This window comes from Manis javanica, chromosome 2, assembly GCF_040802235.1.
Source record: "Manis javanica isolate MJ-LG chromosome 2, MJ_LKY, whole genome shotgun sequence".
NCBI lineage: Eukaryota > Metazoa > Chordata > Mammalia > Pholidota > Manidae > Manis > Manis javanica.
In genome coordinates this window covers 210,936,144-210,956,316 of record NC_133157.1, presented here as the reverse complement: position 1 = coordinate 210,956,316, position 20,173 = coordinate 210,936,144, and the positions used below count along the sequence as shown (strand labels likewise).

General features: G+C 34.5%; 1 protein-coding gene across 1 annotated transcript in view; it reads right to left on the bottom strand.

Moving 5' to 3' along the window:
- Positions 1–20,173, bottom strand: part of LOC140845722 (serine/threonine-protein kinase TAO1-like) — a 53,118-nt gene that overhangs the window by 9,320 nt on the left and 23,625 nt on the right. The window contains exons 9-14 of the mRNA XM_073220557.1: positions 19,460–19,553; positions 17,812–17,893; positions 15,212–15,379; positions 13,159–13,359; positions 9,436–9,672; positions 1,325–1,453 (exon numbers count right to left, since the gene is read on the bottom strand). Of these exons, the coding sequence (XP_073076658.1) occupies positions 1,325–1,453; positions 9,436–9,672; positions 13,159–13,359; positions 15,212–15,379; positions 17,812–17,893; positions 19,460–19,553 (911 nt within the window). The remainder of the gene's footprint in view (positions 1–1,324; positions 1,454–9,435; positions 9,673–13,158; positions 13,360–15,211; positions 15,380–17,811; positions 17,894–19,459; positions 19,554–20,173) is intronic.

The window sequence follows — 20,173 nt, the reverse complement described above, 5'->3', positions numbered from 1 at the left end:
GTTTCACTAGGAAGCAACTATAGAACTGCATTTTGTTGGATATTTATTTACAGTTGGGAATCCTATTTACCATCTTTTCAAATCCCATGTTCTAGTATTGAGTTTAGCTTTTAGATTACAGTAATGGGAATACATAGCAGGTTATATTCTTCAAACTTAGAAAAATCTTATCAATGAACCTCACTCAGCAGGGTATATATAACAAGGCTTTGTGCCACCAATGTTCTTAATAAGACTTATTTGTCTAAATATAGGTCAAGTTCCTACACACGTAAAAGCACTATACCAAAGAGATTATGGTTATTTTATCTAGATTAATTTATCTGTGTGCTAATAATTAATTACATGGACTAAAAATTTCAGTCCATCAGTCTGTAAAAGAGGGTGTAAACTGGGGAAGTCTTGGTGGGTGGGGAATTTTCTTGGCAAAAGATTTTGGAAAACATAGTCAAATGATTCTTTGTGTATATGCCTGTATTCTCTCTGTCTTCTCATTGACATCCTTCAGTTGAGAACTACAAGTTCATGTGCTTTTTATATTTATGTGTTTGAGTATCTTATCCACAAAAGTAATAAAGAATTGGTTTCTTTCTTGAATAATAGGTGAAGAACCATAAGGTCAATAGTCTCTGAAAAATCATCTTATACCTACAAAAGATGGCTGATTTATATTCTCTGCAAGATAATAAATATGCTGTAGTTGACACATATCATTTTCCTGTCCTGACCACTATCCTGAATAATAATCCCCTTTCAGAAATTGCGTTAGGACAACATGGCTTTCCTCACAGTTAGACTAGATCTGCGATAAAAATAAGTTCAAGAAAGCAGCACATAAAGGGCAAACACACATGAAATCCTGTAGCCATAAAGACATAATTAGCATGCTTTCGTATTAAAGAAAATGGGATGAGAAGAAATGCCTCTTATCCTTCTTCTGTGTTAAAATCAGAATAAGAACAAATTATTGTAATCTGAGCCCAAAGTAAGAACGTATGATTTACTTTTAAAGGAAGAGATGTATGGCTCTTTTTCACAGCTAAAATATTTTTATTTCCAGTGACTCAATTACTTAAGAAAGCTACTAAATAATAGCTTTATAAAATAATTCACATTTTCAAGAGATCACTTTTTAGATCCCACTCAACTGAGGATCTCAGCCATTGAAAAGTAATAGGTTATAATCAATATCCTCACTTAAACTGATATATTGTTGGTGGCCACAAAAAAAGAAAATTTTATCTTAATGGTTCTATGAGTAGATCAATATTGGATATAACCAGTAAGCAGGTAAGTGGCTTGAAAATTTTTATAAAGTAAATACCTCCTTAAGCTGTTCCTTTCGAAGTTTGTATTCTCTCTTCTGGGTCTTCAAAAGGCTATTCAGTTCTTTCTTCTGCTCAGCCTGAATACGTTGCTGAAATTTTTTCGCCTCGTTGGACATCACTTTAGCCTATAGGAAAATTTTTAAATGGATCAAATTAGCTAACTAGATAAGCTTCAAAGCAGCAGTTTAATACACATTAGCAAGGATATTTCCTCCCACCTAAGAATATAAAATCAATATAATCATTACCAAAACAAGAATATCCAATAAATTATTAACAAGTGTTACTCAGCATCCTTATGATTTGAATTTCAGAGAACCACTAAAATGGAACTCATCTTTAAAATGCTGATCTTTTACATGCTCAGTGTTTCCACCTTATTTCCCCCAGTTAAGTGGAGTATGCTGCCCGACCCACCCCACTAATAAAACAAAACTAATGTAATTAAGTTATGACCTTTTATCTAGCTTGACTTGTGTATTAAACAATGTAATATGTTCATCTTCAAATTAAACCCTGACTTTTAATTTGTATCTTAAATAATGTTAAATATTAAATACTTGTATATTATTATTTTATTTCTGATGATACATGCAATAGTTGACCCTTAAACAATGTGGGGATTAGGGGTGCTGACTCCCAACAGAGTAAAAAAAAATCCTCCTATAACTTTTCATTCCCCAAAAACTTAACTATTAAAAGCATACTGCTGACTGGCAGCCTTACTAACAACATGAACAGATATTCACACATATTCTGTATGTTGTATAAATTCTATACTGTATTCTATAATAAGGAAAGCTAGAAAAAAGAAAATGATCTTTTAAACTGTCTCCCAAAACATTTTCCAAGACCTTTATTGAAAAAAAATGTGTATAAATGGGCCTGTGCAGTTCAACCCTATGTTATTCGAGGGTGAAATATACATATCCATTGTAGAACATTTAGGAAATACAGAAAAACACAAAGAAGAAAAACCTTGCATGATTTTACCACCCAGATATAACCAATATAAACATTTTGGTGCATACCCTTCCTATTTTTCTCTAGGCATGTATAGATATTGATATAAATATATAAAACAAATCTAAAATCACATTGTACATCCTGTTTCATGAATTCCTTTCCCAAAAATATTAGTATCTACCTCTTTACAAAGTATTCAAGAAAGTACAACACCAAACAGGATTCTAAATATTTCTACATTCTTTCACCAAATTATTTCAAAATCAAATATTCATTTACAACAGAAATTATTTTGCTAAATTCTCTGTTCCTGTGAGAGAGTGATTCTTCTTTTTTTTGAGCTATAAATGCCCCAGGGCAGACTAGCCAGACATATTTTAAGATATGGTGTAAATTTACTGAGAAGTTTACATTTTATTTGACAACTGTGATTATCAAAATAAGTTGAAACTAATGGGATACCTGGGAAATTAGAAACCAGTTTTCACAAAAGACTCCTAAAAAATGCACCTTTATCATACAGTAGAATGATACTTATTTGTAGTAAACAAATGGGTTAAATCTGAATCTGAAACCCTCTTAATTCCTCTTAATTTAACATTCTCTGTATATAACAGTACTCTTCAATTCTTCTGATATAAAAATGCTACTAAAAATTTAAGGTTTCCAAAAAGTACATAGAGAATGATGAATGTTTTTTGACACCTAAATCACCTACTAACTGATTTATCAAACTTCTCAGATAACCAAAGTACCCAAGGCCTAGAACAGAATACTTAATGACTTTATTTTTCATTAAGCTTTCACTGATATACACTCTTATGACGGTTTCAAATGAAAAATAATGTGATTACTACATTCATCCACATATATCATTGAGTTCCCCCCATACCCCATTGCAGTCACTGCCCATCGGTGTTGTAAGATGCCACATCACTACATGTCTTTTCTGTGCGACACTGTCTTCCCCATGATCACCCCCACACCATGTATACTGATCGTAATAGCCCTCAATGCCCTTCTCCCTCCCTCCTCAACCGTCCTCCCGCACCCCTCCCCTTCTTGGAGTTTGTGAGTCTGCTGCTTTGTTCCTTCAGTTTTGCTTCATTGTTATACTCCACAAATATGAGAAATAATTTGGTACTTGTGTTTCTCTCCCTAACTTATTTCACTGAGCATAATACTGTCTAGCTACATCCATGTTGCTGCAAATGGTAGGATTTGTTTCTTTCTTATGGCTGAATAGTATTCCATTGTGCATATGTACCACTTCTTCTTTATCCATCCATCTACTGAGGGAAACTTAGGTTGCTTCCATATCTTGACTATTGTAAATAGTGCTGTGATAAACATAGGGTGCATATGTCTTCTTATATCTCACAACTTTTTTCTCTGGGTAAATTCCTAGGAGTGGAATTCGCGGGTCAAATGGAATTTCTATTTTTAGTTTTTTGAGGAACCTCCATATAGCTATCCACAATGGTTGAACTAGTTTACATTTCCACTGGCAGTGTAGGAGGGATCCCCTTCCTCTGCATTCTAGCCACCATCTGTTGTTCCTAGTCTTTTCGATGTTGGCCATGCTAAATGGTATGAGGTGATATCTCATTGTGCTTTTAATTTGCATTTCCCTGATAATTAGTGATATGGAACATCTTTTCAAGTGCCTCTTGGCCATCTGAATTTCTTCTTTGGAGAAGCGTCTGTTCATATCCTGTGACTATTTTTTAATTGGGTTATTTGCTTTTTGGGTGTTGAGGCATGTGAACGCTTTACATATTTTGAATGTTAATCACTTGCCGGATATGTTGTTTACAAATATAGTCTCCTATACTGTAGGATGCCTTTTTGTTCTGCTGATGGTGTCTTTTGCTGTACAGAAGCTTGATGTAGTCCCATTTGTTCATTTTTGCTTTTGTTTCCCTTGCCCAAGGAGATGCATCCAGGAAAAAGTTGCTCATGTTTATATTCAAGAGATTTTGCATATGTTATCTTCTAAGAGTTTTATGGTTTCATGACTTACATTCAGGTCTTTGATCCATTTCAAGTTTACTTTTGTGTATGGGGTTAGACAATAATCCAATTTCATTCTCTTGCATGTAGCGGTCCAGTTTTGCCAACACCAGTTGTTGAAGACACTGTCATTTCCCCATTATATGACCATGGCTCCATTATTGTATATTAATTAAACACATTTGCTTGGGTTTATATCTGGGATCCCTAGCCTGTTCTATTGGTCTTTGGGTCTTTTCTTGTGCCAGTACCAAATTACCTTTGCAGTAGAGGTTGAAGTTGGGGAACATAATCCACCCCCTGCTTTATTTTTCCTTCTCATGATTGCTTTGGCTATTTGGGGTCTTCCGTGATTCCATATGAATTTTAGAACTATTTGATCTAGTTCACTGAAAAATGCTGTTGGCATTTTGATAGGGATTGCACTGAATCGGTAGATTGGTTCAGGCAGGATGGTCATTTTGACAATATTAATTCTTCCTATCCATGAGCAAGGGATGTTATTTCCATTTATTAGTATCTTCTTTTTCTTAAATGTCTTGTAGTTTTCAGTGCAAAGGTCTTTCACTTCCTTCATTAGGTTTCTCCCTAGGCATTTTATTCTTTTTGATGCAGTTGGGAATGGAATTGTTTTCCTGATTTCTCTTTCTGCTAGTTCATCATTAGTGTTTAGGAATGCAAGAGATTTCTGTGTATTAATTTTGTATTCTGCCACTTCGCTAAATTCAGTTCTTAGTACTAGTAGTTTAGGGGTGGATTCTTTAAGATTTTTTATGTATAATATCATGTCATCTGCAAACAGTGACAGTTTAACTTCTTCTTTACCAATCTGGATGCCTTTTATTTCTTTGTGTTGTCTGATTGCTGTGGCTGGGACCACCAGTACTATGTTGAAGAAAAGTGGAAACAGTGGGCATCCTTCTCTTGTTCCCCACTTAGAGGAAAAGCTTTCAGCTTCTCACTGTTAAGTATGATGTTGGCTATGGTCTTGTCATATATGGCCTTTACTATGTTGAGGTACTTGCCCTCTATACTCAGTTTGTTGGTATGTTTTTACCATGAATGGATGTTGAATTTTGTCGAGTGCTTTTTCTGCTTCTGTGGAGATGATCATGTGCTTTTTGTCCTTATTTTAGTTAATGTGGTGGATGATGCTGATGGATTTCAAAATGTTGTACCATCCTTTCATCCTTGGAATAAATTGTACTTGATCATGATAGACGATCTGTTTGATATATTTTTTACTATGATTTTGTTGAGTGTTTTTGCGTCTATGTTCACCAGAGATATTGGTCTATAATTTTCTTTTTTTGTGGTGTATTTGCCTAATTTTAGAATTAGAGTGATGCTGGCCTCATAGAATGAGGGTGGAAGTATTCCCTCCTTGTCTACTTTTTGGAAAGCTTTAAGGAGGATGGGTATTAAGTCTTCACTAAATGTCTGATAAAATTCAGCAGTGAAGCCATCTGGTCCAAGAGTTTTAATTTTAGGTAGATTTTTATTACCAATTCAGTTTTGCTTGAGGTAATTGATCTGTTCAGATTTTCTGTTCCCTTCAGGGTCTGCCAAGGAAGGTTGTACTTTTCTTGAAAGTTGTTCATTCCTTCTGGGTTATCAAGTTTTTCAGCATACAATTTTTCACTGTATTCTCTAATAATTCTTTGTATTTCCGTAGTGCCCATACTGATTTTTTCTTTCTCATTTCTAGACACTCTTTTTTTCTTGATAAGTCTGCCTAGGGTTTTTTCTATTTTGCTTATTTTCTCAAAGAACCAGCTCCTGCTCTCATTGATTCTATTGTTTTATTCTTCTGGATTTTATTTAAGCCTGCTCTAATCTTTATTATGTCCCTCTTCTACTGACTTTGGGCCTCATTTGTTCTGCTTTTTCTAGTTTTATTAATTGTGAGTTTAGACTGTTCATATCGGATTTTTCTTCTTTCCTGAGGCAGGCCTGTATTGCCATATACTTCACTCTTAGCACAGCCCTAGCTGCATACCACAGATTTTGCATTGCTTGATCTGTTTTTATTTGGTCATTGATCCATTGATTATTTAGGAGCATGTTGTTAAGCCTCCATGGGTTTGTGGGTCTTTTCATTTTCTTTAAGTAACTTATTTCTAGTTTCATACCTTTGTGGTCTGAGAGGCTGGTTGGTTCAACTTCAATATTTTTGTATTTACTGATGTTCTTTTTTGTAGTCTAGTATATAATCTATTCTTGAAAATGTTCCATGTGCACCTGAGAAGAATGTGTATCCTGCGGCTTTTGGGTGGAGCATTCTGTAGATATCTGTTAGGTCCATCTGTTGTGATGTGTTGTTCAGTGCCTCTGTTTCCTTACTTATTCTCTGTCTGGTTGATCTGTACTTTGGAGTGAGTGGTGTGTTGAAGTCTCCTAAAATGAATGCATTGCATTCTATTTCCACTTTTAATTCTGTTAGTATTTGTTTCACATATGTAGGTGCTCCTGTGTTGGGTGCATAGATATTTATAATGGTTATATCCTCTTGTTGGACTGACCCCTTTACCATTATGTAATGTCCTCCTTTGCTCTGGTGGCTTTCTTTGTTTTGAAGTCTACTTTCTCTGATACAAGTACTGTAACTCCTGCTTTTTACTCCCTATTGTTTTCATGAAATATCTTTTTCCATCCCTTCACTTTTAGTCTGTGTATGTCTTTGGGTTTGAGGTGAGTCTCTTTTAAGTGGCATAAAGACAGGTCTTGCTTTTTTATCCATTCTATTGCCCTGTGTCTTTTGATTGGTACATTCAGTCCATTTACATTTAGGGTGATTATCAATAGGTATGTACTTATTGCCATTGCAGGTTTTACATTCATGGTTACCAAAGGTTCAAGGGAAACTTCCTTACTATCTAAGAGTCTATGCTCACTTAGTGTACTATTACAAACAAAATCTAAAGATTCTTTTTTTTTCTCCTCCTTTTTCTTCCTCCTCCATTGTTTATATATTAAGTATCATATTCTGTACTCTTTGTCTATCCCTTAAGCTACTTTGGGATAGCTGATTTAATTTTGCATTTGCTTAGTAATTAATTGTTCTGCTTTCTTTAATGTGGTTTTATTACCTCTGGTAACTGCTATTTAGCTTTAGGAACACTTCCATCTATAGCAGTCCATTCAAGATACACTGCAGAGACAGTTTGTGGGAGGTAAATACTCGCAGCTTTTGCTTATTTTGAAATTGTTTGATCTCTCCTTCAATGTTAAATGATAATCTTGCCAGGTAGTGTATTCTTGCTTCTGCTTCATTGCATTAAATATATCCTGCCACTCCTTTCTGGCCTGTATGTTTTCTGCTGAGAAGTCTGATGATAGCCTGATGGGTTTTCCTCTGTATGTGATCTTTTCTCTCTCTCTAGCTTCTTTTAATATTTTGTCCTTATCCTTGATCTTTGCCATTTTAATTATTATATGTTTTGGTGTTGTCTTCCTTGGATCCCTTGTGTTGGGAGATCTGTGCACCTCAATGACCTGAGAGACTATCTCCTTCCCAAGATTGGGGAAGTTTTCAGCAATTACCTCCTCAAAGACACTTTCCCTTTTCCTCTTTCTTCTTCTTCTGATACCCCTGTAATACGAATATTGCTCCGGTTGGAATGGTCACACAGTTCTCTCAATATTCTTTCATTCCTAGAGATCTTTTTTCTGTGCCTCAGCTTCTTTGCATTCCTCTTCTTCAAATTTTTTTCATTTATGGTCTCCTCCACCATATCTAATCTGCTTTTAAATCCCCACATTGTATTCTGTAATGAATGGATCTCTGTTCTGGATTCATTCCTGCATTCTTGAGTATTTTTCTGTACCTACATGGATGTGTTTATGATTTTTGAAAAATCTCTTTTAGGAAGATTGATGAGTCCATTTTCACTTGACCTCTTTTCTGGTGTTTTGGGGACTTTGGTTTGAACCAGGTTCCTTTGGCACTTCATATTTTGTATGTGACACCCTCTAGGACCCTGAAGGCATACTCCCTGGAGTTACTTAGCCGATGGAGTGATGTCAGGGTCTCACCAGAGCGACACTGGTGACTGGGGGTTGGGAAGAGCTGTTTCCTGCTTCCCGGCTACCCTGCATCTCTCCACAGCCAGACTAGTCAGCTGAGCACACAGGTGTAACCCTCTATGCCTTGCATTTATAGCTGCTGTAGGCAGGACCTCCCTCTGGATGGACTGACACCAGGGCAGGGGCAGCTGGTTTGTAAGCCAGTGCCAACCTGCTGGAAGGTGCAGCAGGCTGCATATCATGGCGGAAGGCTTCGGAGCTGTGTAGCCAGCCAGGGGGATGGAGCACCTGAAGTTCTTGAAAAGTTCCCAACCTGGTGCGCAGAGTGCATCTGGACAATTTTGTCTACTGGTCCTTTCTTCTGAGTTGCAAGCCCTGTGCAATCCTTGCCCATTTAGTAGCCCTCTCACTGTTAGGAAGTCTCTCATACTGTCTGCCTTTCTTTTGTCCCAGAGCAGCTGGATGTGAATCCATTTTCCACAACAGCTGGAATCTCAGTCTGTCCAACTATTCCTCCTGTCTTAGCTTTCCAACCCCACTAATCTTGAGCACCATGCAATATAGGATCTTGCTCCCACAGCAGATCTCCAGGGCTGGGTGTTCAGCGGTCCTAGGCCTCCACCCCGTCTCCACTCCATTTCTCTTCCTTCTTCCAGTGAGCTGGGGTGGGAGAAGAGCGTGGGTACCTCCAGATCATGGCTTTGGTATGTTACATTTTTTGAGGTCTGTTCTTTTCTCCAGGTGTAAGCAGTCTTGTGCTGCCTTCTTTCCTGTTGATCTTTTAAGGTTAGTTGCATTAACAATATTTTCATATTATATGTGGCTTTGGGAGGAGGCCTCTGTCTCACCTCTCAGATCGTCATCTTCAATCTGATCTACCTGACTTTAAACACTGTTACATGATAAAACTGTCAAGTTATCAGGAAATAATTCCATATCGACTCAGCACTTGATATTTTACCTATTATATAAATATTTCTCCCTTTCCCCAATTGACTTGCTGGTTCTGGGGAACAGATACCCTAACATCACAATGCCATCTTGGTTAATTCTGAAATCGTCACAAGGGAGAATAAACACATTAGTAATACTGGTCAGCTACCTCTTTTTCCACTGCCACCTGATGTTTCTTGAGAAGCTTCTTCATTTTTGCAGCAAAGGTGTTACGCTGAGTTTCAAGGTCTTTCTCTAATCTGAGGCGATGCTCATCCATCTTAGCCTTTAACTTTTTTTCCAGATTCATGAGCTGTTTCTGATGTTGCTGTGTCATTCTCTTACAGCCAGACATTTGTTCTCTGAGCTGACTTTCCTGCTCATGTTCTGGCATTTCCCTTGTATCCTACAACAATGGAGAGGAAAGAATGAATTAAAGCATAACTTTTTTATTTCAAAACCATCTTAGACCAGTCTACTATCAACTAAGTAGGTAACTCATGTAGGAGATCCCACTCAACAGCTTCTAATAAAATTTTATCTGAAAAAGCAGACAAGCTAGCTGGTTCTAAAATTTAAGTGGGAATGTAAAGGACCTGGGATAGCCAAAGTTTTGAGGAGGTATGAAAAGTTGGTAGATGTAAACTTCAGTAATCAAAACAGTGTGGTATTGGTATAAGGACAGGCTGAATAGAGCAAAGGAACACAGTAAAATCTGGAAACAGACCCACATATATTCAGTCAATTGGTTTGCTACCAAAATGTCAAGTTAATTCAAAGAGGAAAGGAAAGTGTTTTTAATAAATCCTGCTTTAACAACTGGTTCTCTGTATTCAAAATAAATAAATGCTTAATCATGCTATACACAGAAATTAATTTGAAAAGAGTCACTAGACCTAAACCTAAAATCCAGAATCATGGAGCAGAGGATAACACAGAATATTGTCATGACCTTGGGGTCAGCAAATATTTCTTGGGTATGACAGAAAAAACACTGAGTATAATGAAAAAAATGTACAAACTGGATTCTGGAATAGAGGCAAAATTCAGATAATGTAAGATTAATCATTTAAAGTGAACAATTCAGTAGCATTTAGTATATTCATGATATTCTGCAACCACTGCCCCATTGTAAAGAAAAAAATGTACAAACTGGATTCTTAGAGACAAAATTCACATAATGTATGATTAATCATTTAAAGTAAACAATTCAGTAATATTTAGTATATTCATGATGTTCTTCAAGACTGCCTGTATCTGGATACAAAACATATATAATACTTCAGAAGAAAACCGTGTATGTTTTAAGCAGTTGCTCCCTAATCTCCCCTTCTGGTATCCACCAATCTATTTTCTGTCTATGGGTTTACCTATTTTGGATGTTTCATATAACATGTGACCTGTTGTGTATGGCTTCTTTCACCTAGCATGTTTCCAAGGTTCATCCATCTTGTATAGGATGTAACACTACTTCGTTTCTTTTTATAGCTGAATAATATTCCACTGTATGCACATACCCTCATTTGTTTATCTATTTATTTGTCACTGGACCTCTGTGTTGTTTCCACCTTTTGACTATTGTGAATACTGCTTTTATGAACATTTGTGTATATGCATTCGTTTAAGTACCTGCTTTCAATTGTTTTGGGTATATATCTAGAAGTAGAATTGCTGAGTCATGGGGCAACGCTATGTTTAACTTTTTGAGAAACCATCAACTGTTTACCACAGCAGCTGACATTTTACATTTTTAGTAGCAGTATACAGCAGGAGTTCCAATTTCTCCACGTGCTCCCTAGTTGTTATTTTCCATCTTTGTTTTTGTTTTTCTCTTTTAATAGCTAGCCATGTAACAAAACAGCAGCAGACTCACAGAGTCCAAGAAGGAACTAGCAGTTACCAAAGGGAAAGGGGTGGGAAGGGTGGGTGGGAAGGGAGGGAGAAGAGGACTAAGGGGCATTATGATTAGTACACATAGTGTAGAGGGGGAGACGGGGAAGGCAGTAATAGCACAGAGAAGACAAGCAGTGATTCTATAGCATCTTACTATGCTGATGGACAGTGACTTCAATGGGGTGTTAGGTGGGAACTCAATAGTATGGGTGAATGTAGTAACCAGTGTTGCTCATGTGAAACCTTCATAAGATTGTATATCAATGATACCTTACCAACAACAACAACAAAATAGCCGGCCATCCTAGTGGCTGTAAGGTGGTACTCATTGTAGTTTTGATTTGCGTTTCCCTAATGACTAATTATATTGAGTATTTTTTCATGTGCTGTTGGCCATTTGTATATATTCTCTGGATAAGTGTCTATTCAAGTCTTTAACACCTTTTTTAAAATTGGGGTGTAGTTTATATAATAATTTGAATAGGTTTTTGGTGGAGTCTTTAGGGCTTTTTTATGTAGTATCAGGTCATCTCCAAACAATGACAATTTCACTTCTTCCTTACTAGTGTGGGTGCCTTTTATTTCTTTTTCTTGCCTGATAATGTAGCTAGGACTTCCAATACTCTGTTGAATAAAAGTGTTGTAAGTAGGCATCCCTGTCTTATTCCTGATTTTAGAGGAAAAGCTTTTAGCTTTTTCATGGCCTTTACTCATTTTTAGTGGGTTGTTTGAATTGGATTTTAAAACTAAAAATTTTAATTTATCACAGACGGAGAAAAAATATTTGCAGGACATATCTGAGATAAAATACCTGTATCTTTCTTATGAAAGTCAAACATACATATGCCCTATGACTCAGCCATTTTATCCTATGTATTTGTCACAGAAATTAAAACATCATGTTCAAAGACATATACATGTTTGTAGCATCTTAGTATGCTGATGGACAGTGACTGTGCTGGGGTATGTGGTGGGGACTTGGTAATAGGGGGAGTCTAGTAACCATAGTGTTGCTCATGTAATTATACATTAATGACACCAAAATGATAAAATAATAAATAAAAGTATTGATTTCATCTTCCACTTGCCCATAGCAACCTCTAATCTACTTTCTATGAATTTGCCTATTTTAGATATTTCGTATAAGTGGAATTCTAATAATATTTTTCCTTTTGTGTCTGACTTATATCATTTAGTATTTTCTCAAGGTTCACTAACATTGTAGCATATATTAGAACACCGTTCCTTTTCACAGCTGAATAATATTCCATTGTGTGTGTGTGTGTGTGTGTGTGTGTGTGTGTGTGTGGTGTGTGTATACACATACACTATGGTTTGTTTATCCATTCATGTGTTGATGAACACTTGGGTTGTTTCCATCTTTTAGCTATTGTGCCTAGTATTGGTGATACTGAAAGCAGTGAAGTTAAAAAGGAAGCATTCCTATCAATTGTGAAAAGGAGTTACCTGACCTTCCAATGTTTTCAAGAAAATTTAAAATCTTACATGTGAAAGTGTAGCAAACATCCACATTTCCCAAACTGAGAAGTTGTAATTTTCTACAATTACACCCAGTGTTATTTTTAAAATGTAAACATTACGGAAAATGCAAAAATCACTTTTCATTATCACCCACCTTAAACCTTTCTCCACATCCCAAAGGCAACCATTATCACTAATATCATGTTGTATACTTACAATTTTAAAATACCTTCGTTTTCATCTAAGTAACTTCAAATAATACATTATATGGTATTTATTTATTTATTTATTGTAAGATTTTTAAAATATTCTTTTTGCATTCTCAAAACATGTTTCCTAAATGCAGACATTAAACTGGGAATTAAAAAGCCTTTTGCCATTTTAAAATAAGTTGCCTAAATTATGTTCCAAACTTCTGATACATCAAAGGAAAAAAACCCCAAACTCTTAAACTAACCAGACTAGGAAAATTAGTTACCAAAGGTGAAATTTTTTTCACTGAAATCCAAATACTCACAGGTCTTGAACGGATGGCAGAATTATTAGTCATAATTGTTTCGATTCGCTCCATCACGTGTAGCTCATCCTTGCTTTCTGAGGCATCCTGAAGAATGTTAACCCTACCACTTTGACTCCTGGTCCTGTTGGACATACAGGGAATAGACTGATGACTTCCAATATTGTGCACTGCTGTCTGTCCAACACCGTGATCTTGGTCCTGAGGGAAAAGAGTATTAGACTCAAGTATCTTTATCTCCTGAATTTTTTATTATTAGCACCTAGCACACCGCTTGGCACACACAGTCTTCAGAATGTTAGTGGTCTATTTTGAGAAATTCCTTGTATTTGCCAAGACCAGAAAGTTTATCAGTTGTTAGTTGACAGATTAAAAATGTGACCAACTAGTAAATACCAAAAAGCCAAACCAAGTCTGTGAAAAAGTTAATCAGAGTTATTTCCAAAGTGTAGTCTTCTCTCTAAAATTTTTGACATTACCTTGAAATCCATTTCTCCTACACATCTCATGGGGTATACACAGAGATGCCGCTCATTTCTCAATGCTTCCAATGGTGAAAACAAACCCCAACCTTTTTTTTAATCGTATAAACATCCCTTTTAGTTATTTTCTATTGAAGCCTTTCATATTTCTTTTCTTCTCAGAATGTAGTCTTTAGCCTAAATTTCTTCCACTAAGTAATTTAATATTAATTCCTATCTATTTTTATGTAAAATTAAATATTGTATATATATTTAATCATAATTGGAAGACTGTTCTTCCCAAGAAACCCAGCAAGCTTTGGTACTTGGGCACCAATATTATAGTCTTACCATACCAAACCTCTTTAAGATATGCAGAATAATAAATACAGACCCATGGTATATAGAGGATCTTTTCTTACATCCACAGCCTTAAAAAGTTGCTGTTATTCTAATGTTTAATGACATTAGAATTTTATTAATTTCACTTTACTAAAGCATTTCATATACCTAAAATAGCCCCAATTTTCTAGTGACTACTCTTAGAAGTAAAAAACAGTATCAAAAATACCAAAACTGTATGTAAGAAAGTCTTCTATTTTATAGTTCATTAATTATGTAGTGTTATTAAAAAGAAAAGTAACTACTACTCCTGTTTTCAGAATGCAGGGATCTTTCTCAATAGAAAGCAATAAAAAAGAATCAAAGCTTTGGCATTGGGACATGAGCAAAGAAGAAAACAGAAAATACTTAGACTAAAAAAGATAGCTCCACAAATCATAAGCTTTATATTTTCCTTTGAGGAAGTTCTGTAACATTTCTACTGCAAATTTGGAAACATGGCAACTTGGAAACAACTTGGTCTCAAGAGTAATATATGAATCCGAACCCATCTGCTTCTACAGTAAGTTAGTTAACCACTCTGAGCCTTATTTTCCTCACCTATAAAATGAGTATTTTAGAACCATGTAGGGAAATGAATCCCTATACACAACTGAAAAGAATGAAGTGTTCTTACTAACAGAATAAGAATGCTTGGTAATTTTTTTCCCCCAGGATAAATTTAGCTAAGTCACATGTTTATTTTATTTATTTTTTTACTTATTTTTAAAAAAGCAAGAAATTTCCAATTTAATAAACATATATCAAACATTACACAAAAGGCACTGGGGGAAAGGTTTATACAATAAACAAGATAAGGACAATAGGTGGTAATTCTAATGACTTCTCTGTGAGCACCGTCAACTTCCAAAGCCTGTAATTTCAAATACATCCAAAAGCGTGTCCCATGCCATCAGACAATCAGGCAAAAAAGTGTTCAGTAGACCAGAATTTAGGGAGGGACTAGATTAAATAAAAGTTGAACAGGTTTCTCTGATAAAAGACTTCACAGAGCTTTACTAGCTAATGTACACTACCAAGAGGTTGGTTTAAAGAATGCAAAACCTTTTTCTCCACCTGGGACCTTAGAGAATCACTGTGAAGACACAATCCGGAAACCACTGATATAAAAGATTCCTGGCAAGAAAAGTTCCATAAGGAAAGAAGCCAATAAGGAGACCCCAATACTTGAGCCGTTTCTAAGTTATTACCTTTTCTTCCTGTGCTTCTGCTGCTGGCCCTTTATGTGCCTCCTGGGAAAGGACCTTCTTTGTCTTTTGATTGCGCAGATTGTCCAGCACTCTTTTTTTCTCTTCCTTTGCCCTTCGAAGGAGATCTCTTAGCACTGCTGTAGGGCGCTCCCGAAGAAGAAACGGGTGCTGGTTAAGAGTAGAAGGCAAAAGTCAGGTTGAGACCTATATATTTTTTCATTCAGAACAAATGAATCCCTTCTTGGACCCTAGAGTTACTATCCTAAATAGTTATAGACAATGCATGTAATCTATAGTTATCTAATTCTGCTATGCTTTTTACTTCCTATATTCATAAAATTTAATTTACATGTATACACTCTGTGCCTACATAACTTCCCCTGTACTTTTTATGAAAACTTTGAACATGACACCTTTGTTGGCCAAATGAAAGGGCAGAGTTGAAATAATCAGAGTCTAAGTAAACATTAAGAATTAAGTCCAAATAGAGCCCTAAGTAAACGCTTACAAATTCTTAGAACTGGTCTCATAGAGGAGACACTATCAGTTCTGAATTACGTTAGATTTCAACAGGAATGTATTTACTGATGGTGAATCACATAACATACTACTTGGGTATAATGGGTTCTTTATGTTGCTTAAATGAAACTTCATAAAACACTAGCAGTTGATTAAAAGACATTATGTATTAGTGATTTTTACCATTAATATTTAATAAAGCTTAAGATTATTCAGTACAGAAAAGTAGAAAGAACAATTCTACTATAAGATTATCATTGTTACATTTGGTATTTTTTGGATATTTATTTCTTCTCAGAAATTTTCTGTGTATAGATTTTGTTTTGTAGTTAGCACACAGACTGCAGAAAGATGACTTGTGCACTGGAGTTCATGAGATGATCTTGAACTCTTTTAAGACTTTTACCTCCTTTATTAGCTCAAATTTATTTCTTCTCTGAAGAGTTGTAACTATATATTATTCTCTTTTTATTGCTATAAGTATTATGTTATTTCAACTCATAATGCCTACAGACTATTTCATCAAAGGTTCATGCCAAAATTACATAACCATTATTCTAATTCTGGATAATTATTCTCAATTTTTCATTCTGAGATAAATACCTTCACACAGTAAGTCACTTTTTTCCATTTTATTTTTTTTCCTTATGACAGACTGCAACAGAAATGTGATTAGGCCAAAGGGAAGGATGCACTTGACAGATTCTTCCTATCACTTCCCATAATGTCAATATACAAAATGGACCAGGTACATGAATACATATGCAGGTTTGGGATCACCCAAGGTCAAGTATCCATTCCTGGTGGGTTGGGTTATTACCAAAAGAGCTTCTTTTGCCTTCATTAGGCAAATGTAAGAAGCCAGTCACATTCTTCCTTTTCCTGAGCCTTAGCTTGGTATGTACCACTATTTATAATATTCGGTCTTTTTTATCCAAAAATAATATATCTTGTAATTCTAAGTTATTTGATAGTTTTCTACAAATGGATCCTGCTTATTTTTCACTTACTATAGTATAGCTATAATTCATAGCTATACTAAACCTTTTGTTGCTATTGTGAATACCTAGTTTTTTGGCTTTCATTTGAGACTGTAAGTGTGCTTAAGGCCTAGAATTCCCTAAGTGTTACTGAAACTTTATACTGCTCTTCTACATACTGTAGGTACAAATAACCCTACTGAATATGTACATGGATCCTTTCAATATCCTTGCATATTGAACTGTGTGTAGGTGAAAATAAACTGAACTTCTTTGAAATTCTAAAACATTCATGCTGAAAGTCTAATTTTCTAGTGAAAAATCCACCAAATTCCTTAGGGTCACAAAAAGATAGTCAACTGCTACTCACTAATGCCTTATCTAGATGTTTTAATAACTATATTAAGTCGAACAATACTATTATTCCTATTAATAAGATGTCAACCTCTAAATGAAAACATTTTTGAGAACAGAAAGCATATACTAATAATTTATTTAAATTAGATAACCAAACCTATTGAGAAATGAATAGAATTCACGTTACTTTTAAAATATTTTCATTGCTAAGTTAGAAAAACATATTTCTGAAAAGGAAACAAAAATGTGATATCCATTTTTTACGGTTCTTTTGAAATCTCTTTTCTCCCACAGTATTTATGTAAATCTATTACACATCATTTCTCTTCCTTTCATATTACTTTATATAGGACAGATTGATATATAAAGTATGGTAGATACAAAAATTAAATCCAAAGTTAAACTATGCTTTGCCACCTCTGAAATGATATTGTTCCACATGAATTAAAATTTGTAGTTGTAACTCATGAATATATTCTTGCACATATAAAAATTAAGTCATTTAGTACTACTATACTGAATATTTAACTATATATTCTATTCAGACATGGTAAAAGCAGTTAATTTTGAAAAACAAATGAAAACCTTAGCAACAAAGAAAATTTCCAAGAAAGAATGGTATTATGAAATTAGTATTTTAGCAAAGCCCAGTACAGCATACTTAATATTGATTCTGAATCAAAGAAGAATAAAACACATTCTTTAAAATAATTTCTTAGGTGTACAAAACAGAGTATAACTGACCTTTAAAAGTTTCTTTGATGTAGGGCGATCTTTAGGGTTTTTCTGGAGGCAAGACTCTACAAAGTTGCGAAAAGAACTGGACCTATTGTAAAGGAAAGTATTAAGTGAACATATTGCTATTTCCTTTAAAAACACATCCACAAATCAAGGCATGTCCCTATGGGTGGGAGGGAGAATAGAAATCATAAAAAAAAAAAGCAGACACAATACACTATATATTTCATCATGTAAGTATATAAAAAGCTATGCAAAGCAACTAATGAATCTTTACCATTTTCGATAGAAAATGGTATTTTTGCACACATTATTTTAAAATCCTGCTCTCACATACTTAAGTATCACAACTCATTCTACGTTGCGGTAAATTATGGAAGTCGTCATTTTCCTTTTTCATTCAAATCTAAGATAATATTCTTCTTAGTATTTTTTTTTCTTTTCTCTAGACACATCTCGTTCTTGATTGGCCCTTAGAACATCTTCCATATATCATGTTTCAGAACTTCACGCTATTTGGTTTGGAGAGAACAATTTTTAATAAATAAGTAGTTAGTGTCCTTGAGCAAATGGACAAAAGTTCCAGAAAACAATAAAAATTTTTTTTTAAAAATTAGAATTTTGTAACATACTATTGTATAGTGTTACTGATGAGAGTTCAGTAAGGCAGTAAGTAAAAAATATTTCATCAATGTTTGTCATCAATATTCAAATAAGATTTAATTCTTTTATACAAGAATTCTGTTTTGAATCCCCAAAGTATCAGTGTAAAGACAGCCTGTGTTTCGTGTATATATTATTCAGATGTACCATAATAAACTCTGAGCCAAGATTTCTTCAAAATATCTCTACCTGAAGCAGCAAAGACCTGTGAACTTGCATTAATAATGTAATGATAAAAAATGAATTATTCCTAATTTATGCATCTTACTTGTGAATTTTAAAGTATTTGTTAAGTATTTGTTAAGTACGGTAGGTAGTCCCCCAGGAATGTTTCAAATGCTAGATACACCTGAAGACTTTCCCATTAAAATTTTCTATCACTGATAAAAATCCTTCTTTCCTAAAATTGTCCATCTGTTCTCAATAAACTTCTTTACATGAATAACAGTATTATCAAAGAAGCACTAGGAGATGCAACATCAAAGCACATTTGGAATAATAAATAATAACAATTAGAATCATCCAAAAATTATGAATTATCTGGTAATTCTGATAAATTATCAAATCATTTTTACCTAAGTTTTATACCATATCAATCATAAACCCTTCCCCAATCAAATATTTGTACATGTTGTGGCAATATATATATTGCAGTTTTAAAATATGAATGTTTAAATCATGCTATTTATTATAAAATCAGGGTTGTATGTGTCACTAAGATACAAAAAATATATTACTTTTTATACAAAAGCCATACTTTTTGCTCCCATGTACCATCATCTATCTTTTATTTCTGAACTGAGTCACATATATGCTATGAAAAGTAGAGATAACAAAGGATAAACATGATGTAAGGATAAAATAAAGCTATTTTAATATTTTTTCAGGTTGTATACACTTCACCTCATTGACATGAAATCATTTTGATAACATTATGAAAAAGTATTTAAATTTTACCATGTTGAACAATATATCTCTCAACCATACTCACCATTCATTAGACTGTAATGTAGGGGGGTTATTTCTGGTAATGTGATATAAGACATGCCTTGCACTTATATCAAATAAAGGAGGATCCCTTTCCGCTATAAAAGAAATAAAACTTCCTGTTATATATGTGCCTGTTATACAGAAGCATGGAAGCACTGTTAGTTTTTTTTTTCAAATAAACCCCAACTTAGGAAAAAAGTTGCAAGTAGCGTTCAGAGAACTTAGTTAAGTGAGTCAATAGAGAGGAAATTGCAGCCCTGATGCACATCTCTAAATAGTGTAATTTTCCAATAAACAAGAACATTCTAAGAGAACCTAATAGTCATTAAATCAGACCATTAATATGAACACATCACTATTATCTAATCTCAAGCTCTATTGTAGTTTCAATCAAATGTCCCAATAATGTCCTTTGTAGCAAAAATGACCTTTGATCATCTGCATGCTTAAAGGAAATTCTCCATTTTTTCTAAGTTTTAAACTTACACAGAATTGTTCATAAACTATTTCTATAATCCTTTCAATATGTGTAAAATCTGGAGTGATGTCACCTGTCATTCCTGATATTGGTTGTTTGTGTCTTCCTTCTGTTCAAACTAGCTAGAGGTTTATTAATTTCATCAATTTTCCCAAAGAACTAATTTGTGATCTCATTGATTTTCTCTATTGTTTTCATTTTCTATTTAATTGATTTCTGTTTTGATCTTTTTGGGTC